The following is a 27,258-nucleotide window of genomic DNA, read 5'->3' on the forward strand; positions in this document are numbered from 1 at the left end:
TAGCCTTTTGGGAGCAGCAGTGGCGTAGTGGCTAAGAGCAGGTGCACTTTGATCTGGAGGAACTGGGTTTGATTCCCAGCTCTGCAGCTTGAGTTGTGGAGGCTTATCTGGGGAATTCAGATTAGCCTGTGCACTCCCACACACACCAACTGTGTGACTTTGGGCTAGTCACAGCTTTTCAGAGCTCTCTCAGCCCCACCCACCTCACAGGGTGTTTGTTGTGAGGGGGGAAGGGCAAGGCGGTTGTAAGCCCCTTTGAATCTCCTACAGGAGAGAAAGGGGGGATATAAATCCAAACTCCTCCTCTTCCTCTTCTTCTTTTGGGGTGGTCAAATGGAATCCCTCTTTCCCTTTTCCATTCACATTATTATATGGTGCTGTCTTGATTTTTAGTAAAAGCTAACCCTTTCCATTCCACAATGAAACTCTCCAGAGTGCGAATCTCGCTGTCCATGAGGCTGGTTGACACGCACAGGCTATCCCAGTCAGGCAGCAGAGGCAGGGTGGTGAGGGGCTCAGATCGAGGCCAGCTCCCTGGGTTTTTAAAGGGCCATGTGCAAAAGAAGCGGAGTCAGTAGTGTTAGTTCACCCCCACCCCACGGATTTTCTTAGAAGAAAAAGGCAAACTCCAGCTTGCTTTTAGTAAAAGAGAGCTGTGGTGAATATGGGTGAGGAAATGGGTAAGTGGTGGTTGGATGTGAGGGAGGCAGAGTGAAGTGTGTGAGGATGAGCTGGATGTGTATGAGAGTATGTGTGTTGTGTGAGGCACAGAGGGTGAGGCACAGAGAGTGAAAGTTACCTGCATGTGTGTGTAGGGGGAACCCTACCAGACGTCTCAAACGGCAAAGTGGGTATGTGTTTCACTTCCACTTATATTACCTAACAGTATTACCTATTTACTGTTTTCACTGCTCATCTCTGCCCATCTGCACAAACATTCTAAGCCCTCATATCAAGCCCTCAGGCTGCACGAACATTCTAAGGGTGACAGTTAAACACAGCCAGGTTCATGGCCTGGTGCGCCAGGAAAAAGACATTTTACCTGGCTCAGGTATGGACTTTTGGCAATTTGAAGGTCCGATTACCTGCCTGCAACAAAGAGGGATGTCATGCGAAAATTTGGGGGCGATCCGTTCAGCCATTTCGGTGTTAGGGCAAGACCAACAAACGAATGGTTAGCTTTTTATATATAGAGATAAATGAAGTAAAAGAAAATGCATGAGTTGTGAAAATACAAATCAGATGCTTAACATTAATTGTAGAAACATTATAATCAGTGCTTCAGTCCTGTTCAAGTGATATCAATGGGAGTTTTGCTATTGGCTTTGATAGGAACAGGGCTGTATTCAGTCATGATCATTTATTTTATGCTCCCTCTGTCTCTCTTCCTGGCATATCACCAACAGACCTTTAATGATATGGCAAAGAAGCATTTCATCATGCTGGATGTGACATTTTCCCAGTTGTCTTTGTCAAACTTTAGAGCCTCCACACATTATAGGTTAAAGCTAAATTGCAAAAGAACATAAAAATAGAGTTGTACAAATTGCACACAATGTATTGTTTCATTCTTTCCTTTCTTCTCATGGTAATAGTTCAGAGTAGCTTTTACAGGGTAAATTTGCTTTGGAGAACAGAGCACAATACCTTGGTTTTCACAGTAATTGCTTTATTTGTAACTGTATAGACCAAAGAAGTATAACAAGGTACAGACACATTTATAGGCAATACCAGATCAACACCTTCAGCATCTCAGAGTCACTATGTGTGGCCATGAGACACTTGTAATTGATAGGCACACTTTTATTTGAGCCCAGATCCATTCTAAAACACCAGCTGTCTCTCACTTCATGCTTATGGAGCTGTTGAATTGGGTTTTACACTTGGCTATACAACCCCCACATTGAGAGAGTGACCCACACACTAGTGATAAAGGATCTGTAAATAAGTAGCAAGACAGAGTTACAATGTGGAAGGAATGCAGGTCTAAGTGTGAAAATAAGAAATAAAGTTATTGTGTGGAATAATGCTAATACCTGAACAGGAAATTTAGCTAGTTTTCAGCAGCCAAATAATAGTAATTATCTGTGATACCTTTTTTTAAACTAAAGAATAGTTACTTCCACCACGCAAATAATCAGCAAGTTAAACCCAGATGAGGAGACAAAAGTCACAAAAAAGAGGAAAACCAAGACAGATATTTATAATTACAAACCCTGAAGGTTGAGGCAGAGGTCCAACACCTGTTATGATTGTTATGCGTCTGGCAGCAAGTAAATCTAAAATAAAAAAATAAGTAATTGCATATGTTGTGTGTCAATGGGACCTCAAACAGATTGCATGGTAAGGGTAGCCTTAGTGCATGTAAAATGCACAGAATATTTACAGTATATGAAGCACTCTTTTGGGAAGGGGTCTGTCCTGAGTTAAAGAAAAGAAGCCATAGATACTTTTCTTACTAGACAGAAACAAGTTAAGAGGCACAAGTGAGTAAGGCCATGAGAATTAGAGTAGTATTTAGGGAATGAATCTTTTCATTTAGAAATGCTTATAGTATCAGGTTCTTGCAATGGATAAAGACTTAGTGATTGATTATTGGGGGTTCATAAATGATTAGGATCCTAAGCTATGGACAAGGTAAACCGTTTCTAGGTGACTGTGCAGTCTATTCTACTCCAGTTAATGTGGTTGAATTAGGTGTGGTCTTGTTTCTTGTGCTGGTTCTCTGCCTTTTGTTCTGTAATGTCCTAAGACTTGTTTATTTACCTCAATGCAAATACACAAAAGGAAGCTGGTTCTGGCACAAAGGTGTGGGAGGAGCTGACTATACAACATCACCATCTTGAAACTCTAAATCCATAAACATTAGCTGTCCTCAAATACACTGTTCTAGAAGTGGTACATTGGGTTTACATTCTAGGTTTTTTTTTGGGGGGGGGACAACTAAAAGTTAAAAGTGATACCTTGTATCATAGAACAGCATGATTACCAGCAATGTCTAAATATCCAGAGCCTTTAAAGGCATCAAAGGGCCTTTCCCCACTTTCGTCCTTCCTTTCTATGTCAGCAAGACTGTTCTCGCAGAGCACGCAGCACATCCCAGGCATGCACCAGCACTCTGCAAGAAGCCAATGCATCAAAAAGCGCCCGCTGAGAAAGGAGCGTCTGGGATGCTGCGCGCTGAGGGGCGCGACAGCAGCAGCTTTGGGGCGGCTGCGCTGTCGCCGCCCCTCTCAGTGGGGAGTGCCGAGGGACCCCGCGCTACTCTCCTTGAGTAGCGCGGGGCTTAAGGGAAGTGGGGAAAGGCCCAAAAGCAGCAGTGGGGGATTCCGAACAATACAACATTTTCAGGTCACAAAATAAAACATTTTGGCGTGCAATTCCTCACAATTTTCCCCAAAAAACATTTTTTTTCTGAAAATGTTTTATTTTGAAAATGCTAAACTAGGACCTTTTTTCCTGGAGTTGATTTGAAAATGTTTTCTGCTTGCTGTGTAGGAAGCAGAAAACGTTCCCCCCCCCCCCAACCAATGTAGAAGTTCTCACTTTCATTTTTGTTGTACCCATCATTTTCTGCCACTTCTGTCACATCATTTTCTGCCACTTCTGTCACAGGAAGACTCTTGAGTAGATTAAAAGACAAAATACAAAAGAACTGTTTTCGCCCAGGTTGTGCTATTCAGATGCTGTTTCCTGAGTATGGGCCACACACTAAGTTGGGGGGGGAGTCCTTGAGGCATTCTTGCCCACAAATTCAGACAGTTCCAAGATGTAGTTTCTGAAAACAGACTCCTTTCCAGGCACTGTTTTGCCAGGTCTGCCAAGGCAGCATTCCAGGAGAAAGACCCTCTGCACCCTCTCACCCTCTGCACTGCTATAGGTCTTAGGTTGGCTACAAGCCAAACCAACTCTTTTTAAAAAACATCTGCAAGACATTTTATTTGTGTTGTATGGAATGGACTATTGTGTTGAACCAAGCATCTAATTTCCCTCCTTAGAACAGTGTCCTCAATCCAAATAGTTTTTGTCCATGCAAGTCCCGTGATCCTCATTATACCTTTTATGATGCACCTCTTTCTCACCAGGGGAGAAAAGTGATTGGATCACCCAGTAGACTTCATGTGTAGGAGTGGGAAAGAAACTTGGTTTACCACATTAGAGTCCACCACTCATGTGGAGAAGTGTGGAATCAAACTCCATTCTGTAGATTAGTGTCCACCGCTCTTAACCACTATACCACATTGGCTCTCTTTACTGTATATGTGTTACAAATCCTGTTTCAATGACTCTAGAAACCCTGACTTGCTTTCTTGATTGATTTAGTAGGTTGAGATGGCTAAATAATTTCCCTTGTAATTATTTAATAACAGCAAATGAATTCAGTATTTCAAAATATCCACTTTCCAGTTGAAGCAGTCCCCTTTCTTGTTTTGCTTCTGCTCACTGGTTGCATTCAGATGCAATTTGTCTGGAATAAGGTATTGTGTTCTAGTGTAATCAGCAAAGAAAAGAAAATGCTAATTATTCATTAATCAGTGTTCAGAAACAAACATGGTTTAATCAAAATCATAATCAAATGCACTAAGCTGATTTTTTCCAGATTGTTATGTTTGTTGCCAAAAGCAGTGTAACTAAGGACAGATTTGGTTCTGAGCATTTTTCCAGGTATATAGTTACATTTACATGGTATGTGCATAAGCTCCTTTCTCTGGCTTTTGAAGCCACTGGATCAGTCATGGTTCTGACTTGGTAAACAAACTCTTATAAGAATCCAGGGTCTTTAAAGGTGGTGTTTAAATTATAGGTTCAACTTTTCACCTGTAGCATTTTCAATAATTATTTTTTTTCACTTTCCCTTACTTGAGCAGTGGGAAAGCCAGAACAACCTTTATGGGTGTAATAAAAATCAGAATTATTCACAGCCAGTCAGTTTTCACTTTACCTACCCTTTGTTCGGAGAAAGCTAAGCACAGTTTTTAAAATTTTTATCTATGAAACTATTTACAAGTTACTTGACAATAGAAAAGCTTAAACACCTGTCAGTTCAGCTCATTCCTATTTGCCAGGGGTGAGCAGGCAGCTCATTAACTGACAGTCTGTTTGGCTGTCCGAAACCTGTTTATATGTATTTGTAGAAACAGACTGCTTGCAGTCGACCAAAGCTAACTCCCAGATGGTGGGGGATCATCTGTGTGTTGGCTTCTAATCTCTTGCTGGGGAAATTTTGCTCTGAACCCAGCAAAGGGTCTTTTCACGGAAGGGCATCAAGAGTTGTCATCCAGCTGGAAGTTGGGCACTTCTGATTTCTTTTTCTGGAAACTTTGTTGCCTTCCAGACATACTGAGAAGCAGTACATTTATTGTGTGTTTGTGCGGGAGGAATTTCATCATCTCAAATGATTTCCAGTTGCTTCTCCCCCCTCCAAGATGTCTGCTTGAGCTGCAGATAAAATAAAAGAAATTAGCTTTTTAATCTTCATTTTGAAACAGGAAACTCAGAAGCATTTAATTACAATCCCCAATAACTTGGAAGGGAGAAAAGAGAAATGAGCTATTGCACTGTCAAAGGCTTTCAAGGCCAGAATCAACTGGGTGTGTGGGTGTTCCATCTTGTGTGGCCATGGTCTGGTGGGTTTTGCTGCTAGAGTTTCACCCACAACTATGGCTTGCATCTGCAGAGGCATGTTGTAGTGAGATGTGTTTTTCTTCATGGCACAGGAGGAGAGAGAAACACATCTCAATATAACATACCTCTGAAGTTGCCAGCCATAGATGTGGGGAAAATGTTAGGAGCAAAAACTACCAGACCATGGCTACACAGACACAGCCCAGAAAACCCAAAACAGCCAACAAGTTATTTCTCATCTCTTTTACAACTTCCTTGTGCAGTGGCGTACCTAGGAAAACTGGAGCCCTGGGCAAAACCTGAGTTTGATGGAATGGACCCCATGGGTGGCCACCCTCTCCCACCATGACCAAACAATGATTTTTTCCACCAGGTTGTTTCAAAGTCACCATCACATTATAGAACATGTCCCAACTCACAAATCTAAACACAGCAATGGGCTATGCCACACAGCAGAAATAATTTTAAAACAATTTCAAAATGCTTTCAAAATGTTTTATTACTGCTATAAAAACATTTTATGGTGTTGTATCCAGTCCCCCCGGTTGGGGGAAACAGCATCACTTTCAGTGTTATTTAAACTGGGGACCCCAGATTCTCCCTTTAAGGTGGATTTAAAAGGAGAATCTGGGCTCCCTAATTTAAACAAGTGATACTGGAATCCACCCCCAAACAGCATTATTTTCAATGGTATTTACACTAGAAAGCCCAGATTCTCCTTTTAAATCCACCTTAAAGGGAGAGTTTGGGGTCCCCAGTTTAAACAACATTGAAAGTGATGCTGTTTTGGGGTGTATTATCCCCCACCCTGAAACAGCATCACTTTCAATGTTTAAACTGTGGACCTCAGATTCTCCCTTTAAATCCATGCCAAAGGGGGTAGATTTGATAATAATAATAATAACCTTTATTAGGCAATTATTAAGATAGCAGCACCAAAAAATTCAGTGTATCTTTAGGAGACCCTCCTGATGATGCCACCAGGTTTGGTGATGTTTGGTTCCGGGGGTCCAAAGTTATGGACCCTCAAAGGTGTTGCCCCGACTTCTATTAGCTCCCATTGGAAACAATGGGGGATGGGGCACTCCCTTTGGGAGTCCATAACTTTGGACTCCCTAAACCAAACCACACCAAACCTGGGCCATATCTTCAGAAGAGTCTCCCAAAAAATTCCTGAAATTTTGGTGCTGCTAGACTAAAATCTGTGTCCCCTGCAGGCCAAAAACAGAAAAACACTGAAAATACAAAAAATCCCACAAACAAACCTGCAGTTTTTGTGCCCCCTCCCCACAAGAGGGCGTCCTGGGCAACTGCTCACTTTGCCCAATGGGAGGAATGCCTCTGTCCCTGGGCAGCTATTTTGCTGAGGGTAGTTTTGCATCAGAATGGTACATTCAGCTGATGAGCTGTGAGACAGCTTCTGACCAATAGACCGCTGCAAACCTATCCAACAGTTGTTTAAATTGCTTCATGCAAATGGAGCATATCTTTGATCATATTAGATTCCAGTCATGAGTGTTGAATAAAGTAAGTTCAACTGACTGAAAAGTTTGCTTAGAAATTATCAGCATCTCTGCCTGTCAATATACTGTTGCTACTGCCTCTTTCTGTTTTCCCCTTTGCTTCATGGGTGAAACAGAAGCCAGTAAGTATTTACTTAATGAAATACTATCAAATCATCATTGACTATTAATTCCTCATGAGATATCACTATTCATAAATCCAGTTGTCTGTATCATCCTGGCTAATGATGGCAAGAATTTTACCAGTCAAGCACAATTGTGGGTAAAAATATATGGTCAAATAGTCATCTTTATTCATGTAGAGTTATGTAGTATATCCAGAGGTGGGATCCAACCAGTGAATGTATTTTTTTTTGCTTAGCACCCATAAAACATTCAACACTGTAGAAAAATACCTGGAGAATATTCAACATTAAAGAGTACTTTGAGGAGAATTTGGGATTAGGGACTAGGTCAGAAATATAGCAGAGGTGTACAGGGCCTAAATGGCACCCAGGGGCATGACTGGCTTCTTGTGCCCCCCACACCCCACTTATCACAGCCAGCAGAGAGGCCAAGGGGTGGGGCTTGGGCACCATTCAGATGGGCGCCTCAGCAGTTTGGGCTACCCCCTGCAGCACCTAGGACCTGAGGAGGGCAGAAGCCGGCCTGCACGGAGACTGGGGGTGGGGTACCATGATGGCAGGCTGGATCCTGCCCTTCCTGCCCTCCCTGCGGGGGGAAGCCAGCCTGTGGCTGTGGTGGACAACTCAGCCGGCGAGCGGCACCCTTCCACGTGGGGAGCCACTGGGACTCAGTTGGTGCCCCCCATGTGACAACATGGTGTGTGCCCAGGGACATGGGTTACCCCATGTCCCCATTAGCAGTATGCCACTGAAATGCAGACTAATGTCTAGGTGTTCTATTTACATTTCTTATACTCCAGTCTTTTAGTAAAATGCAGTTCACAAGAATGTTGACATCTGAAGTAAAAGGTCAGAAAATCCTACCCTTTCAAAATGTATACACATGTTTGCTAACAAGTATGTTGACCATGCTAACAGTTCAAGTGACACCCCTTGAAAAATTCTGCACAGAATTGCACTGAAAATGAAGAACTGTCCATGGAATATTATGGACATTTCACACATTCTTAATATGAGTATGAATAATATTAATGTTAAGAAGTCAATACAGCCAAATGGATTTTTTTGACGTTTGAAACATGATATGAAACTGATAATTGCCTAGTGTAGCCACATTATTTCTAGCTTAATTTTTAATTGATGCTGTGTTGGATGTGTTGTGAACTGCCTCAAGTCCTCTGTTGAGGAGAAGAGTGAGGGTTATAAATCGAATAAGTGAATAAATAGATTCACCAGCACAACAGGGATAAAGCAACTTCATTATTCAGAATGCCATGGGAATTCTGATACATTTGAATGCATTCTTCTACCTTGCTGTGTACAATACCCTTAATCCATGCGAAGAAACCCATGCTGTAGCAGCCTTCCTTTCAGAATGACTGTAGAAAAAATAAATAGTGCGTTTGAAAAGCAATCAAAAGGATAATTAATCAGCACCAAGATGCTGTAATTGCTATTTACTATCCTGATGAAATTCACCATACAATATAGTGAGAAAGGTATTCTATTCATTGCTTGGCACTCGGTTCCGGCTTTCCTAATTGATCTATGTCTTCTTCTGAGTATGTTGCAAAGAAAACCAGCTTAACAAATGTATTAATGACATGCTTTGATTTATGCATGTGTTTCCCCTTCGGGATTATTGAGATAATGAGGATGACATTTAAAGCATAAATATAAGCTTTCTAAATCATCTGCAGGTGCTGGAAGATAATAGCAATGTTTTCCTGTGTAGCAGATGATTTTTTTTTCTTTTAATGAAACTTAATGTTGTGCCATTAAATTACACACTAGAAAACATAGCATGTATAATCCACACTCTGTGCTATTTCAACAGGTACATGGAATTTCTTCCATGCAGGAAGCTTCTTTTTCTGTGATGGAGAATGTTCTACCCATATAATAAATAATCCTAATTTCATGTATAAAGAATAGGCCAGGTCAGATTAACAGTTAGAGAACTAACCTATATTTCTGTGCTGTGAAATACTCCGGCATGTGGCTATTGTCTGTTCTACTTTTAAGTAGGTATTATTACTTGATTGCAGCTTACAGCACCTAGCAGCACCTGCAATTGATTGCTCTAGTAATTCTTTGCCTAAAATCTCCAGTGATTCAGCATTTAGAAATCTTTGGTGTATTCTTAATGTTCATAGTTCTTCTGAAGGTAGGTAGATGATTTCTAATGTGGTTCTTTGACTGCAGCCATGACATGGATTACATTTTACTGGATATATGATCCTAAACATGTGTTTAGACAATGTCCCCCTTTTTTTGTAAAAGAAAAAAAGGTGTCCCATTACTTATATTTAACATTGCACCAATTTCCACTATTCTTCTCTCAGGGCTTGGGAGAATCTCCCACCTAGGCTATTATCCAGATTAAACAAAAAGAAGAGAAAATTAGGTTTATGAGGGTTCTAGAAAGGAATAATGTGAGATCTTGTAGCCTCTGTATACGAAGGCGGATCCATGTATGGATGCCCCAGAATAAAATTATAAAGCAAGAGAGTGAGTAATTATAGACACACAAAAATTATGGTATACAAAATAGATTAAGCAGAATACAAGTTGATTCAAGTTGACTGGAAGTGACATCTCCACCTCCCAGCAGACTGACAGCCCCACCAAAAGGCACGCTATGCTGACAAGCTTCATAGCTATGGAGTGTGCCTGTCAGGTTGCAGCAGGGTCTGGCTTTGGCAGAGTCTACTCAGGAGTCAGCCTGCTTGAAGGAACTCAGCCAAGCAAATTTGGAAACACTGACCATCTTAGATGAGGTTGGGTAGGGCAGCCTGCTATTTAGAAAAGACCAGGAGGAAGGGCCAGTAAGCTCACTACTTCAAGTATCTTTTGGCCCAGGGGCTTGTCACTCTCTAGGACTGGAATGGTGAGGGAGGATCAGATGAGCCCAGGGTTGGCTCTCCCTTGGGAAAGCATTTAAAGGGTGTGCCCAAAGCAACCAGGGAGAAAGAGACAGACCCATTTCAAGGAAGTAGGGACAGGAACATAGCTGTGTACAACAGCTCCTGGGGCTCATACCACGTCCCCCACAGCTGTCCCCGCACAGCTGCACCCACAGTTTGGGGTGGGGCACAGTTAAACACCAGCCAGTGGGGCCAGCCAAGGTTGCCTCATCCCCAAATTCCACATGGAATTTGGGAGTGGCATGGGCCAATTTGATGCTGGCCTCAAGTCACCCAAGTCCTGATTTAAACTGCAGGCTTCCAGCTTTATGCTGTTGGCTCTGCCCCCCAAACTCAAGTGGAGTTTGATCCTAGCTGAGGCCAGCATCAAATGGGCCCAGGCTGCACCCAATTTCTATATAAAGTTTTGGGGCAGAGCAAGCCCTGCTGGCCAGTGTTCAAATGCACCCCCACCCCAAATTTCATGGCAGACCCAGTTGCAAAGGGCGCGGCCCTGCAATGAGGCCCCACATGACTGTGAGACTGTGGGAAGTGGCACCCAGGGCTCTAACTGCACTATGCCCCTTGCTACACCCATGAGTAGGGGAATAGGGAAATGGCAGAGCACAGTGAGGGAACTGGGTGAAAAGGAGCCCCCTCTTCTTGCTCTATTTTGAGGATGTACCCTGAGGCACATGCTCAGCTAAAAGCACCCCTGGACCTGATGGTAACAGCATCTGACACAAATGTAAAGAACCTTCACTAAGCACCTGAGAACTAATTTCTGAAGCAATTACACATGCACACACCAAGAAGTGGGTGCACTTTATAGCAGGAAGAAGGGAAGAACTTGGGAAAAGACATACCACCTTAAATCCAGAGCTTGAGGTCTGGAGAGGTCCAGTGGTAAAGGCAGCAAAGTTCAAAGGAGCAGAACTATGAAACAGTCCTGGAGTGCAGCAAGAATTTTTGAAAGGAAATCATAGTTCTAACTAGCACAGAACTGAAACAGAGATTTCAGGAATCATTTGCTGGGTCTAGGGGTCTTTCCTTAAAGGACAGAAAGTGGGGCTTTGACCATTGTGACTTTGCATTGGGTCCACATAAAGTCTAAATCTCACTAACTGGTTTAAATTTAACTGTCAAACTTTGGTGGGAAAAAATACCTTAATTAGGTTATTGTGAGCCAAATCTTCATGGGCATAAAAAGCCTGGGTGAGGCAACATGACTAACATATTTAAATTATTTTGACATGAGCTAAATCTGCATGAACATAAGTCTGAGTGAGGCAATATAACTCTTAAACATAAAGGAAGGAAAATTAATAACTTTCTTGATGTATTAAAAAGAAGAAGAAAGGGAACTGGGAATTAATTAATGAAATAGCAATGTCCTTGGGCTGTGGAGATACTTCTGGCAGTGGCAGAGTGGCAAGGGGGCGGGGGGGCGATGTGCACTGGGTACATGCCTGGGGTGCGTGGAAAATCACCCCAGCCCCTCCCCCTTTTCCTTACATTCTGTGCAGCCCCCCTGCGGCGCCCCCACATCCCCTTTCCACATTTACCTTAGTTCCTTTTCTTTTTCTAGTACTTTTTCAGGCTGAAAAAAGCAGCCTATTTACACTTCAGGCTAAAAACTGCCTGAGGAACTACAGTTCCCAGGAGACCTTGGGGCTCACAAGTTCTCCTGGGAAGTATAGTTCCTCAGGCAGTTTTTAGCCTGAACTGTGAAGAGGCTGCTTTTTTCAGCCTGAAAAAGTACTAGAAAAAGAAAAGGAACTAAGGTAAGTGTGGGAAGGGGACGGGGGGGGGTGCTGCGGGAGGCTATGGGGGGGCGGAAAAAACACACTGCGCACTGGGCACAGTTTGGCCCAGCTACGCCTCTGACTTCTGAGGTATGTCACAATGGCCAATTACAAACATGGCTTTTGCTGCATGGTGGAGGCAAATGTCTGCTACTGCAAGTTTTCTTGTACGGATGTATTTCCTCTAGCCCGCTTTCACTTTCCAGTTCTCGGGGCAAGCAAATCCACTTATAGTATGATTTAATTTTGCTTCACTGCCAGAGCTGTACAGATTTGCCAGTGGGCAAAACTTTGCCCTGGACCTCATCCCTCTGCCCTCAGCCAGCCAGTCTAGTCTTACCCCCCACTCCCTCATGCTGCTTTGTTTGCACGCTTCCTTCTCGCCCTCCTTCCTGTTGCGGACTACTTCTTGCTTCTTGTCCTGCCATAACATTTCTATTGCCCATGGCTTCCCCACTCTTGCATATCTTTTGATCTTTAGATTAAAAAAAAATTAAATAACCATATTGATAGATTGATAAATCGATACTAACACTAAAACAATGTAAAAATAATAAGACTAATCTTTCAGTCCAAACATCCAATTTGCCCCTGAATTTGATCAACGAACTGGAACAACTCCAGTTTCATAGTTCTATACACAAGCAATTAGTGATTCCAGACCACACCAGGAAAAGCCCATTGGTCTTGACTCTTGGGTTTACAGCACATCAGGAGATGGATGGTCATGAACCTTGGGAACTTAGCAAATGGCAGTTCATGTTACCTTTTGCAATTTTGCAGTTTGCAGGCTGTCATTATTTCCCTTTCACTTCCTGCCATAAAAGACAATCAGTCTTTGGGCAAAGTGTACAGATGTTGTATTCAAGACTTTTCTTTAATAATTCACCTTGTTATGTCAATGTATAAATCTATCAATAGATTGATAGATTAATATATTGAGTAGATTAATATATGATCTATTGATAAGATCAAAGCTAAAATTAATGATTATATTAAAAATTAAATCATGCATGTGTGATAGAAAACCCGTGAAACATCGCCCCCTCTCCCTGGATACAAGCAAAAAGCCAACAGATGGGCAGTGCTAGCCCCACTGCAAACAGGGTGGTGGATAATAATGCTGAACTTGCTCTGAAACAAAGACTCCCCAGCTAATTCTCTTTGAAGTCATGGGTACCTTGCTGTGCATAATTGGCCAATATTGAGTGATATCACCAATGTTGAAAAGTATTTTATTATTGAGAAAAACATGCCACTGAGCCAGTGAGCTGGGGAAAATTGTATTTGTTCTGCTTTCCTTGTGATAATACTCTTCCTCTCCATTCCTGAGAATGTATAACGTCATGGCTGAATCCTGGTGCCTTTATGAACACTCCCCAAATCTCAAATCCTCTGACATTTATGCCATAAAAGGGGTGCTAATTAAAACAACTATATCCAAAAGAAGGCGACCCCACTATCTGATGGATCTCAATTGGAGGATGTATGGTTCTCACAAGAGACCAGTGATTACTCCCACAGAAAAAAGTCTTTGTATTTTATCTGCAAAAATTATACCATGTGTGTATGCAGTGGGGGTGGGGAGGGGAATCAGATATGGCATGGCATCCATGCAAAGGTTAACTCATTCCTCATGCTATTTTCCCGTGAAAAATTACTTTCCCCACAGGACATTTCCAATTGGGCATTTGCAGTTGAGAAATGGTGAGTGGGAGGAACTGATTTGCCTTCCCTAGCAATACAGTCCTGATGCTTAAAATGAAAGCTTAAGGGTATATATACCATGAATGGAAAATCAGGTAAAATGAAATACTCAAAAACACATCACATTCTCCAGCAAATGGTTCAAAGACAGCAGATAAGTTCTACACATGTAAGATTTCATCCCCTAGTTTAAAAAGCTGAAATTACCAGTTAAGAGTATATAAGGCAATGGAGCTTTAAACAAGTCTCTGCCTGAACCTCTCAAGATCCCATTCATTCAATTTATAGTATCGTGCTAGGTTAAGCATTGTTCTGACTCAGCACATCTGCTTCTCTGATCAATTGCAGATTATATATATCTATCATTGATCCAAATGACTCAGAGCATAGTTACATTCTTTACATTTTCTGCCACTGATGGCTTTTCACTGAATGCCTTTCATATGGGCTGCTCACATTTGAAAGATTATGCCATATTCTGTATACTTGTTAAGCTGATAGATATATTGATAGCTTTTGTCATCAGAGCGGGCTAACAAGCTCTTTGATGTTCCTTTCCTTGCACTACAAGATCACACTTGGAACTGGTTGTGCAAAAAAAATTGTTGCCAAGAACAGGTGATCAAAATTTCAGCTAATTTATAACTGAAAGTATTTTCTCCAGGCCAGAACTGAAGGTTCACATCTGTCTGCTGAGTCAAAGAAAAATGAAATTATTTCCTTTGTGAAGCAGCTGAAAATATGTTGAGTGTTAGTTGTCAATCAAGTGTGATCACATTTCTTTATTTCACATAATAAACTATATGATGGAATTCAATGCATGAAGGATTCATTGCCTTTTTGAATTACAGAGGGGGTGTCCAATACAATAGAGCTGGGCAAAATTCTTTCATATAGTATACAAGTTTCACTCAAATATAAATTTATTTGGAAAATAATTTATGCTTTTTTCCCTTTGTAATTTTGATGTGAGACATGGCCTCTAAAAATACTGCAACTCTGGCTAAGGGCCATAAAGTATAGCTCCTGGAGGAGTGGAAGTGAAAGAACTTGTAAGAAAGTTATACCAGAAAGAAAATGCTAGGGGGGAAAGGGGAAATGTAAATGGGAGAAATTACCATTAGAACAATCCAAGCCATTTTGTTTGAGGTCTGGTGTTTGTGTACCTAACTGTTTGAAGAGAAAGGAAGAGGTATTGATACTGGACATAAGCGTTTGGTGGGTATATAGGGCAGAAAATGTGGGCAAACTGAATTAATGATCAATTAGCTCCGCTGTATGATAGCTGTGAACCTAATATTGCCTTTGATTCATGCTTGACAGATTCTGAACAGCATGGTCACAGTCACCTTCATTTGCTCTGCTTGAATTCTGTTTCCCTTTTCGCCTTCCTCAACATTTCATTTGTTCCTTGTTAATGATGATTGTAACTTATATTAGGGAAAGTGTACTTCAATAATGTTTTCCTCTTGTCATTATATTATATTGACCAGAGGAATAAAATATCATATTTACAAGAATGATTATGATTCAACTTTGCTTTATAGTTTCTGAAGCTGGATTAGCATCCACAAGGAAAGAAGTTTATATTCTATGTAGTTCTATTAGAATTGTCAATGGTGGGTTGGGAAAATTCTTGAAATTTGGTGAGATGGGTTTAGGAACAGAAGGGACTTCTGTAGGGTATAATGGAAGAAACTTACAAGCAACCATTTTCTCCATGATAACTGATCTCTATAGTTTAGGGATTAGTTGTAATTCCAGGATATTCCCAGGTCCCATCTGAATGTTGGCAAAACTACTCTATATGATTCTTATTGCTAGCAGGTTTTTTTGTTAAACAAATGTATCTGAGGTAGTTATTTTCACTGTGGTGGATTTCGTGTGGGTGGGGAGCAGCAGCATCCCACTGGCATAAATCATGCTGGTGGAGCCTCGGGGCTGTGTGAGCGGTCCCAGTGTGAGCGTTCCCAAAGCAGCAGCTGCCCACAGTGGTGGCTCTGCACAGAGCCACCTCCATTTCCTTTCCCCACACTCACCTTCTCTCCCGATGGAGCTCTACAGGGATGGGGAGCCACACCCATGCTGCTCTCTGACCACAGGGGGTCAAAGGGCAGTGTGGCTGTGCCTCTCCATCCCTGCCGAGCTCCATTGGGAGAGAAGATGAGTGTGGGGAAAACTGGAGATGCCAAAAAGCCATGCCTCCAAGCCAGTGCTGTTCTCATGGTGCTGGCAGGGAAACGTTGTTCCCCCCCAAAGTACAGTGCTTCCTCACTGCAGAGGCAGCAGCCATGCAAACAGCGGCCCTGGAATGGTGTTTTTACCATTCCAGGGGCACTGTTTATCACCCATGCAGAATCCACCTATGAAAATGGAGGTAGTGAAAAGGGTTAGGCAGCCTCAGTTGTCTCCCCATTCCCCATTAAGGCTGTTTCTGCACAGCCAGATTTGTGAGGCTGCATTGGCATGATTGATGCCGATGCAAGCCCTGAGAAGCCTCCACACAGCCGCGCAGCCCCCCAAATGGCTTCTTACCTTCTCCTGGCTTCAGTCGCTCTGAGGAGGCCAGAAGACACACCCCCATGGCCAGAGCAACAGCTGCAATGACAGAGGCCAGGAAGTGTGTACCCTGGCCTTTTAGGAGCAACGGAAGCCAGGAGATGGTAAGAAGCCATTTGGGAGCTGCACAGAAAATACGCCAGCTTCCACCCACTGCCATTCGCTTGGCAACAGGTAGAAGCCGGTGTATTCTAAAAATCTCACTCTCTGAGCGAGGTTTGAAAGCAGTGTCTTCGTGTCCTTTGCAAACAGCACCCCAAGGATGGTGTTTTTCTGTCCCTAGGGCATTGTTTTTTGGCTGTATGGAAATGGCTTAACTTAACCAAATAGTTACAGTTTGTAAAAAATAATAATGTGTTGAAGAAAAGAACTGCAGAATTACATACAATATGTAGATCTGCCTGAAGAAAGGCCAACTCAGACAATTCTTTGTCCACTAGGGGCAAGCCAAGGCATCATGTATAGCTGTAGTTGTTCCCAGCAGTTTTATGAATGGCCAGAAGAACCAGAACAAAATGAAGTTATTGGTGTTGATAGACTGCAGATTTATTATTATTATTATTTACAATAAAGATCTGTGCTGGGCAATGCTCTGAGTAATTTCAAACAAATACAAATACAATACCTTTAATGGCATATAAAAAGTGGTAAAATACAAATTAGGTTAAAACCAATTGACTAAAATTTCCACAAAGGTTTCACCCTTAATCCAAGTGCCTTTGTTAAAAACCTGGCAACTGATTCAGTAGTGTGGGGATGATGGTCACTAAGCAAGTATGAAACTATTTCCTTGTCTGATCTCACTGAAAATTTCTTCAAGATGGCCTCGAGAAAAAGCAACCGATAGACTGCCAAATCTTTACAATGAAGGAGCACGTGTTCAGTTGTTTCAGGTAGGCCCGCTGCACAGGAACAAGTCCTGTTCTCCTGTGGGATGCCATGATATCTGCCTCTTGTTTGGGTAAGTAGTCGGTGGTGCACATTAAGCCGAAAGCAAGCATGTAACATCTACGGAGATGTGGACGATTTAAATTACTCAGATATTTGAGCCATAAAACCCGGCAATGGTGGTGAAATGCCATAAAATGTGGGAGAACAACTTCTGCAGGCTCCAGCCGTGAGAAGCCGCCCTTCAATGTCAAGAGTACGCTACTAAACTAAAAGCCTGTCTTTCGGCCCATCAGTAGGAGCTATCAAAAGATAAACCTATGTTGTTTATTTGATTGATAATTTTGGTGCGCTAGGTGAGGGAAGTGGTCATTAACAGAAAAAATATGTCAGACTGCCCGGAGGGCTCTAAAAATGAAGGCTACAGTATTTAAACAAAGAAAGCCAAACCCGAAAAAATCGCCTTGGCCCGGCTTCTAAACAAAGAACTTGATACGCGGACTGAGCTTGAAGACCCAATAAACGCATGAAAAAAAAAACAAAGATTGAACACTCTTAATTCCCTCAGCGGCTTTTGCCCTCAGATTGAGCCCGTGAAGCAATTGTGGCAGTAGTTTTAACTGAAAACTCCATTGGCGGCAGGAAAAAATTGACCGCTTCTGGTGTGAAAAAAAATCTGATATTGCCAACACTTTGGTTTTACTTGTATTGAGAGTCTGGTGGATATGAGGTCCAGGTTAAGGAACGTGGTGGGAAGGTGATTCCAACATCTGTATGGAATGGGACCTGTTCAATCACGTACCGCTTTATTTCCTTCTCCACGCTGCTGAGCTCTTTTGAATTCAAAAAGATCAGCACTTTGGATTTGTTATAATTAATCGACAGGGCACTTGTTTGTGCAGCACGCCACAAAGGCTTTGAAGTAGTCTCTTTGCAGGGCCTTCCACCTTTGGACCGAGACAGTAAATACAGCAAGTGTCGCCTGCATAGAGAAGTGCACATGTGGGTCTTCTTTGTCCCAAATGGGTGCTGACTTCTAGTCTGAGATAAATGGAGAGGAGCAAGGTCGCTTAAATAAAGATTGAACAGGAGAGGAGCAAGAATACAACCCCTGCTTGACTCCCTATTAGAAACTATAGGTGAAGCTAGGAGGCCAGCACGATCACAACTAACTTGGACAGGTGGGTTGAGGAATAAGCAACTGACCTGAATAAAGAAACAGTAATCTCTGGTCTATTCTCAACACTGTCAACTCTTTTCCCACAGCTGATTCCTGGAGATAGAGCCAAATGTCGCATTTCAGATCTGAGTAGGAAAGTCAAGAATGAGTTTCCACCCTTGGGGTGGCAATATTTCTCCCACCAAATGATTTAAACCAGACAAATGGTCAAGGGGTGGATTTTACTCTGTGGCATATCCTATCTGTTCTCGCCTAGCACCTCGAAGAGGACCAGGCAGTGTAGACGTGATCATAAGGTACCTGCTATGAAGCTTACAAGCTTCACTGAAAAGCAAGCTTATCGGGCTAAGAAGTTAGATGGATTTGATGGATCACCTTTTATATATAGAGGTACAATGATAGCTTCCAGTCCAATACTTCTAGGGATACAGCCACTGTTATTATTAATTTTGGTAAACAGGGTAGCCAAAATAGGGGCCCAGAACTCCGGGAATCTCTTAAAGAGTTCAGGTGGTGCAGGGCCATCAGGGCCTGGCGCTTTCCTTTGTTTTAGGTTAGATATATGCGTGACAACCCCTTATCGCGAGCTGACAGGAGGCCATTCTGGTAAAATGCTTGCTATTGCTCCAAGTTGCACATGGAATATCCAAAAGTTCTGGATTGCAGAAAATGGCTGTAAAATGCCGTCCTCCATGCTTCCACTGAAATCTGAGAGAACTGATGGCTGTGATAGGGCTCGGCTGCACTTGTAATCTAATTATGCCTTTGCTGGGTCTCTGGAGTTGAAGGCTTGATGGAGATTGGTTCCAAATCTTGTAAGATGTAATTTCTTTTGGTCTTTAAAAGATCAAGCGATAGGACTTTTCTAGCTGGGCGAGGTACTCTTTTGATAGCTTACATCTCTTTTCCTCTAAGTTCACAATGATGAAATAACTTCCGGAGTTGGGACTCTGATGCCTCATACATTCTCCACAAACCAGGTGTGTGGAAGGATCTCACTGAATGGTGAAAGTTTATGATGTGATTGATTACTGGAACCTCTGAATGGTTAGGATAGGAAACCAGTTCATTATAGATTTGGACAAACCTCCCTCTGCTGTCCTTTGCAGCAGTTAACTGTTGAAGAAAGTTAGCCATCCGATCAGTCAGTAGGAAATAGAATGGAGCGTTTACGTTTAGTTCCTAGTTTCTTGCGTCCAGCTGCCGGCATATTAACAGGAAGACCCTTCTTCCTGAGCTTGGATTTGCTTCTGAAGGGATTTGTTTTATTAGTCTAAGAAGAAGGAGAGTGTCCGCCTCGCCTCGAGCCATAATTGCAAAGTGGTCAATGTGGTTTGTTAGTTCAGGCTGCATATTATTACATAATCAATCACACTACCAATTTAATGCAGCAGATCTAAACGCGAACTTTCCAGGGTAATCAAAGGGAGGAAATACCTCATTTAAAAATTACTCCTATTTGCTGATAGGCAAAGGGTTCTACTGTAAATGGGGAGCTGGTTTCTTGATTTTATGGTGCGGATCGCTGACAACCTGGGTATTGAGATATGGTGTCAGGATTGAATTCTCATCCAAATTCTAAGCTTCTACATCTTTGACTCTAGGGCTGAATCATTTTCTCCAACTCTGGTGTTTAGATCACCAACAATGACTCCACAGGTGTCAGAGGGATGTTCTTTGCTCAGCTTTTAAAGTATGTATTGATGGAATCGTGGACCAGTTCCCTTCATACAAGAATGTTTTGCCTCTCTTCTGCGGGTGGTAAATAAACATTTATCAGTGAAAATTCTCAGATTGAGCTCATAAATCAATAGGGTTTCTTGGGGCCAAAGGCGGCACGAGCTTCTAGTGCTACTGCATTGATTTTCTTCAAGGAGAGAGACTAGGGATACAAGTACTCCTCGCTCTCATCCCTCCCTCTGGCTTTTATTCTGAATGTATTGAATTGAGAAGGAGGCATAACTCTGCAAGATGAATGTCATACTGGTCCAAGTCTCTGTAATGAGATAATATTAAAACTGGCTAGAGAATTTCCCATTAAATCAGAATCACTCTATGTGGCGTGCACCAATTCCCTGGATATGTTCCAGGAAAGTATTGATAGTGTAGGACTATTTCTCAAGCGCCAGCTGTACCGGCCCAGTGGTGTGATTCTGTGACTGAGAGTACTGCACACAATCCATTAGGATGAAATTCTGTTAACAATAAATAGAGTTCATGCGTCTGGGTGTGTGACTGATATGGGTACTCCTTGAAATTGTTCCGTGTTTCTATGGCTGGAGCCATTATTTGGGATGATGTCATAGTGGTGGACTCTTGAGCTGTTGATTTAATGTAGTTTCTTTGACTAAGTACAGGTGCAGAGGAGGGCTGGAAATATCAATCTAGGATCTTCTTTGAAGGCCAATAGAAAGTATCACGAAAACTCTCTGTGTTCTTTTCCTTCCATTGATCGTGGATTCGTGGTGTTGATTGGGGGGACCTTGGAACTAATACATATTAGGGATGCTCATCTTGTTCCATTGTGAGGTTCTCCGAGTGTAACCTGAGGTGGTACCAGGGATCTAGGTATTGATGGTGGAACATATGGTTGCAATTCCTTCCAGTCTGGCTGCCCAAGATTTTCCTCCTAAGCTACGGAAGTCTCTTGTAATTGAGTACTCTTTCCTGAACGCATGAATCAATATCTATTTCCTTTGATTCAGTTGGTTTTAAAGGGCTTTTTGAGATTTCTCCTCTGTTCCAATGGTTTGGTATTGCATTGTAATCGGGCCTGTTGGATGGATGGGAGAGATCTAGCCAAAAGTTGTGAGTGAGGAGCTGGGTCTATCTGGGGTTGTTTAATATCAATTTCCGCCACCTGCTTCAGGTTGCTGAGTGGATTGCTAATCTGAGTTCTTGTGTGGACGTTGATGACTCGGCCATCCCTCCATAATAAGAGTCTTTGCAAGAACAATCTCCCATTCTGTCAGGATGGGAGTTAATCTCATTCTAATCACTTTTCAGTGTAATCTGTTGAGAGTCTCTGGGTAGAGTACGGGATGAGAAAGCTCTGCAGGGAGTTCCTTAAGAGAGATTACTCTTATTAAAATGACTTCTTGTTGCTAGAGATGTCCACCAGTTTATTGATTTTGAATTGTTGTAAAAAACCCTGTTTACTCCAGATGTCATCAATATGGTAGCTTTTAGCAAAGAAAGCTTTTGTAGGCTTGAGAAGATAGGGAAGGGGGTGTCAAGGGGACTCCAAACCTTAGTACTCAATCTTGTATATTTATCTTTTGATATGGAAGTCTTTTAAAGGATTTCAGGTGGGTCTTCTTTTAGGTTGACAGTTGAGGAGAGCTTACTGGAGGAATATACATATCCTTGGGTGGAAAGGTTGACTCACCAACCATTGTTAAGAGCAGAGTCCCCTATATCAATATTGACACTTGGTGCTGCTGCAGCACAAGTATGGTGGAGAATTGATTATCTTAAGCAGTTAAAAAAATAAACATGATTAGAATATAAGGTATTTAGGGAGTTATATCAAAGTGAACGAATCAAGGAAAGTTGGAAGTCCTGGATTTGTTACCTTGAGATGGAAGAGGCAAGAGAACCCACTCCTCCCTCAGCCTCTTGAAGAAGCAAGGCAACCAAGCAATTTCCTCTGGCTAGGTCTTGGAAATGAGAAAAGCCTCCCTTTGGAAAAGTAAATCTGTTAAGCACCTTTACTCTGAGCTGTCCCCGATAAGGGCTCATGATGGTTAAACACAGAGAGGAACTCCTGCTGCTGGTAAGCATTCTGCTGTTACAAGTGGGAGTAAGTGTGAAGGATAAGCACTTTCCTCTTCCTGTAGGCTATTATCTCAAGAACTTCTGCTCTTCATTAGCAGCAAAGACTCCTCATATGAAAAGGAGTCGGCAGGAGCAGCAAAAGCTCTTCTCAAACAGAGGTTCTTTCCAAAACCTCAAACCTATTTGAAAGCTTAAGTTCCATTACTTATGAGATTGCTGAGAGTAATTGGTGGTAAAACCATCTATTTTACTTTGTTTAGGGAGGTTTTGGCTGGTCTGAGGTATTAGGAGCCCAGATTTGACTGGTGGCGTTTCCTTCAAGGTCATCTCCTTCTGCTTGTTTGTGGGTAATTAAAATGGTCAGTCAGCCAAATAGTTTTTTCCAGGGAAGAGAAGCCAGAAAAACGCAGGAGAAAGCTGCTGCGACCCAGCTGCTTGTATTAAAACAGAAGTAAGTTAAAATTTAGAGCTCACAGACTCTGCAAGCTCATTCCAACTTGGAGGAATTCAAAACATTTAGAGCAACTTATTCAAGCTTGATGGGATTATTATGAGAGACGGCAGAAGGTTAAAAATATGATAAAAGTTAATAAATATTTGGTAAAAGTTAATAAATATTTGGTAAAAGTTAATAAATATTTGATAAAAGACTTGCGGAGAAGGTAAAAGCGTGCTTCCCTCACGCCTGCCGGAACCGGAACCCTCGAGTAATTTCTCATTTTAGATGTAGCACCTGGAACAGATGCACAACCATAAATCACACTTTACATATTTGAGGCACCCAGTTGTCTATATGTATGTACATTAACAGGCATTTATCTCATATTTATTGAACCATGTCAGCCCACCATCATTTGATTTAATCGTAAGTATATTCATTTTATTAACTGAAATCTGTGGGAAGGCAGATGTTAAAAATATTTTATTTATCTCACACAAGGTAAACAAACTCAGTCATCTACCCCTTTACCTCAAATGTAGTTTTCTTAACTTATCTGACTAAATATATATATATATTTCCAGATACTGATAGTGGATATTTATTTATTGTATATGCATTTTAAAGTGGGAATGTATGGACTGAATTTTCCAGAATTTTCCAGAACATGAAAGGTCATTACAACTTCAAAAGAAACAAAATTTTATATTCATGAACTCTATATTGTTTTTGCATCTATTGTATATGTATTCCAAGGAGGCTCAGGTGGTGTTTTCAGGAGTTTTCCCATTCAGGTACTGACCAGACCTACTTAATTTCAGCAAGGTTACACTCTTCTTGTTTCTTCCATTTAAATTGCTTTTCCTTCTTCATTTTCAGATGGAAAATGTATCAACATTCTGTCACATCTGTCACATCTCTCTCTCTCTCTCTCTCTCTCTCTCTCTCTCTCACTCACTCACTCACACACACACACACACACACACTTCCATTCTAACACCACATTGGGCACTTGTTTATGTGGAGTTTTTGTTTTGTTTTTGGCCATGTACATGCCTCAGGCTTCTGGTGAGTCACAAGGTCTAGTTAACTGCCATACTGCTCTTTTGAGCAATCTCTGAGAGTCAGCAGAAGGGAGCAGAACAAAGAGCAAAAGGTGAGCTCTGTTTCTTTTTGGGGGGAGGGGCTGTCCTTAAATCATTCATAACCAATCTTTCATGGGAGAGTAAAAGGTGAATTGGAGACTTGATTGAGAGCAGAGGCTTCAGCCACTGGTCTCAATCTCTGGAACTCAGTGAACTGGAGCTTGGCTAACATACAAGGCTAATACTAATTTTGTGGACCCTCTTGTGCCAAGCAGATGCTTTACCATCTGAGCCACAGCCTCCTCCTTTTATCCTTTAAGTCAAAAGTTTGCATAATATACTTTACATTTGCATATTCAAATACATATTACAAAATACAGAGAATTGCACTTCTATCATATATCCCTCTGTTTTAGGAGGGGGGGGGGTATTGAAAATAATGTGCATAGCAAGGTGCTGTACCCTCTCAATCCAGTCCCAAGATTAGTCCCAGCCATAATTTTTAGCCTCTCAAATCAGACATGACCAGTTGAAGAAGAAAAGAGTTTTGGATTTATACCCCACTTTTCTCAACCATAAGGAGTCTCAAACTCCTTCCTTTCCTCTCTCCATAACAGGCACCTCTAAGGTAGATGAGGCTGAGAGAGTTCTGAGAGGACTGTAACTAACCCAAGGTCACCCACTAGACTTGATGTGAAGGAGCAGGAAAACAAACCTTACTCATCAGGTTAGAGTCCATTGCTCATGTGGAGGAGTGGGGAATCAAACCCAGATCTCCAGATTAGAGTCCATCTGCTCTTAATCACTACACCACACTGGCTCTCCCATTGTGCTGAAAAATGATTATAGCAGCCCACTATCACTCACTGACTAGTTGACCATATAGTTTAGAAGAAATAGTCTCTGGTGTATGTATTATTATTGACCTTTTATTGTCCTTTTGTGACTGAAGATTATTTATCCATAATTAGTTAATTTCCAAAGTCATTGATATAAAGTACATCTTGTAGATGATAATCCTATGATTTTGAGGCAGGTGGCCAATTTTAGTGTTTTTGTATATTAAGCATGCAGAGGGTTTAGTGCTACATGTGGTCAAAAGGTGGCTTAAAATCTCATTTTAATTTTTTGATATTCAATATTTATAGTTTTTAAACTTATCCTTTGATGAATTTCCTGGAACTTCCTGATTGTATGTTTTTATACTGGTCTATGACCACAATAAACTGATTGACTGTTTTGACATCATCTTTCTGCAGGCCTGATTCTTGCAAGCAGTTCACAAGTGCCTATGATAAAATAACTACTCCAAGGAGTATTTTCTGTTTAGGACAAATAATGTGTGTGTACACTCCACTCCACCACACTTAGATATGATTTTTCTTTACCTCCATTGGAATCAGCAAAGTTGTATGCCTTAAGGCACCTAGGACTCAAAATGAATTTTGGTTGAAAAATTATTCCAGTTAAAATTATTTCTAGGATGCACAATATAATGACCAAGCTTAATTTGCAAGATGAATTAACTGAAGGATGGCTTTCCTTTGTGCACACAATGTCTGTGAGGGCTGTACACATTAAGAAAAAAAAAGATTGCTTGCCTTTATGCCTTTTAAGTTGCTAATCAATTCTGTGATTTTCTTCTGTTTTTCTTTTAAGACAGAAAGAATTACTAACAGTGAAAATTGAGCCTTAGGTTTGACATGGAATCAATATTTCTACTGCTTTGAAAGAGTAATTTTTGTCTTTCCGCAGATGCGTATTGATTGCAAAGGAAATTTCAGCATGCATTGTTACCCATGGCTCTCTCTTACACTGGCAATGGTTCAGCACTGGACCTGTCTTCCCTCTGTGTACACCAATGACTTGGAACAAACTTCTGGAACATCTCTGAGAGACAGACGTGGATTGGTTCAGAATCCATTGGTGATGCATGAAGAACTAATGTTAACACATTCTTTGAAATTTGTCCAGGTAAGTCCTTTGTCTGGAAGGTATAGCAATGAACTGAGGCATTGATTAGTGTCTTCTGGTTTCTCTATTTTTTTTTTTCTATCTGGGCCTGCTGAACTCGCTGGAGATCTTTCAGGTGAGAACATATATAGGATTATACACCAATATGAAAGCACATGGTGAGACCTACAAAACAATTCTGTGCACAATTAGGATGGCCTAGGACAACTGAAATAACATAGCTTATGATGGAATAACTCTGCAAAACATTGCACTGTTAGGCATCATATTTGTTTGTCCTTTTTATTCACACTTTCAGTGGAGTGTCCAATGAGTTGAACTGTTGACTCACAAGGATATCATTGCAGGATGTCTGGCCCTTGACAAGGCTAGAGTACAGAGCAACCTTTCAGGTTCTTGAAAGTAAAATACACTCTATAGTTAAAAGTAATGTCAAGCACTGCTTTGATACAACACTTTGAAATTCCCCTCTGTCATTCAAAGCCAAGTCAGGAACTCAATTAGCAACATCTGACAATATATTTCTTCTGTTGTTGCTTCTTTGACTTCTCCTCCTCCTCTCCCCCACCCTCTTTTAGGCATTGTATTAGAGCCAGCCCACAGAACAACAATGCCATTACAGACTGTCTTTAGCTAAATATTCTATTATTCTAAGTAGCGGCTGATTTATCCCTCATTAATTTTTAATGAAGCAGATTAATACTAAATCCTTTTACCAGTAAAGAAACTCCAGGAACCTACATGGTTCATTACATTAACATAGCTTTGGCACAATAAGCAATTTTTTCACCCTATTTAAAGTATACACTGCCCAATAATTTCCTTAATAATTATCTCCCCTTTCCTGTTATTATTTAGGTTCTTTTTAGTTAAAAAAAAGCACAAGGAGAAGAAGAAAACAAACAAAGCTGAAGCTGTTTTAAATATTATGCATCCTTTCCTATAAGGCAATATTTGAGCAGAATGAATGGAGAAAAAGTTTAACCACTAATTAACTAGCACTAAAATTTAATTGGGCCCAAAGGGTAAAGTGTTCAAAATTCATTAATTACTTTTCACAGCCTTCTGAAGCAACTCTTCTTGAAGTATGATGTCTCATTTCAAAAAGAACAAATGGAGAATCACTTTATGTGTATTCACAAGCATGACAACTTTTTTTTTTTAAAAAAGGTCACAAAATCTATTCAGCTTTGTGAAGTTTTGGTGCCTTTTAAAATGAGCACAGCAGTACCAGGAACAAATATAGACATTTTAAATGGAAGAAAGTACATCATTTGTCCATAATCCAGGGAAGCCTATATTTGTTTTGAAAAGATTCTGTACATGCAGAAGTGGTTTGTTCTTTCCTTTGTTTCATTATACAACAGCAGGATTCTGCTCTGCCTAATAGGCTATTTCTAAACACCTTCTGTTGTGTCAAAAGAGGAGGGGGATCCTACTCCACAGTATCTTTCTCAGTATCAGAAACTTAGCCAAGCTGTCATTGGCTACTTCTTTTCTGAAGATGAGTCATTCTTTTTTTTACTGAGTCATTTCTATTTTTATTATATATATTGTGTGTGTGTGTGTGTGTGTGTGTGTGTGTGTGTGTGTGTGTGTGTGTGTGTGTGTGTGTGTGTATGTATGTATGTATGTATGTATGTATATATATATATATATATATAT

General features: G+C 41.3%; 1 protein-coding gene across 1 annotated transcript in view; it reads left to right on the forward strand.

The window, feature by feature from the left end:
- The window catches only part of LOC125439310 (cadherin-19-like), a 101,093-nt gene that overhangs the window by 20,674 nt on the left and 53,161 nt on the right, over positions 1 to 27,258 (forward strand). Inside the window, exon 2 of the mRNA XM_048508355.1 lies at positions 25,375 to 25,593. Within this exon, the coding sequence (XP_048364312.1) occupies positions 25,375 to 25,593 (219 nt within the window). The remainder of the gene's footprint in view (positions 1 to 25,374; positions 25,594 to 27,258) is intronic.

Source organism: Sphaerodactylus townsendi, linkage group LG09 (assembly GCF_021028975.2).
Source record: "Sphaerodactylus townsendi isolate TG3544 linkage group LG09, MPM_Stown_v2.3, whole genome shotgun sequence".
Lineage (NCBI taxonomy): Eukaryota > Metazoa > Chordata > Lepidosauria > Squamata > Sphaerodactylidae > Sphaerodactylus > Sphaerodactylus townsendi.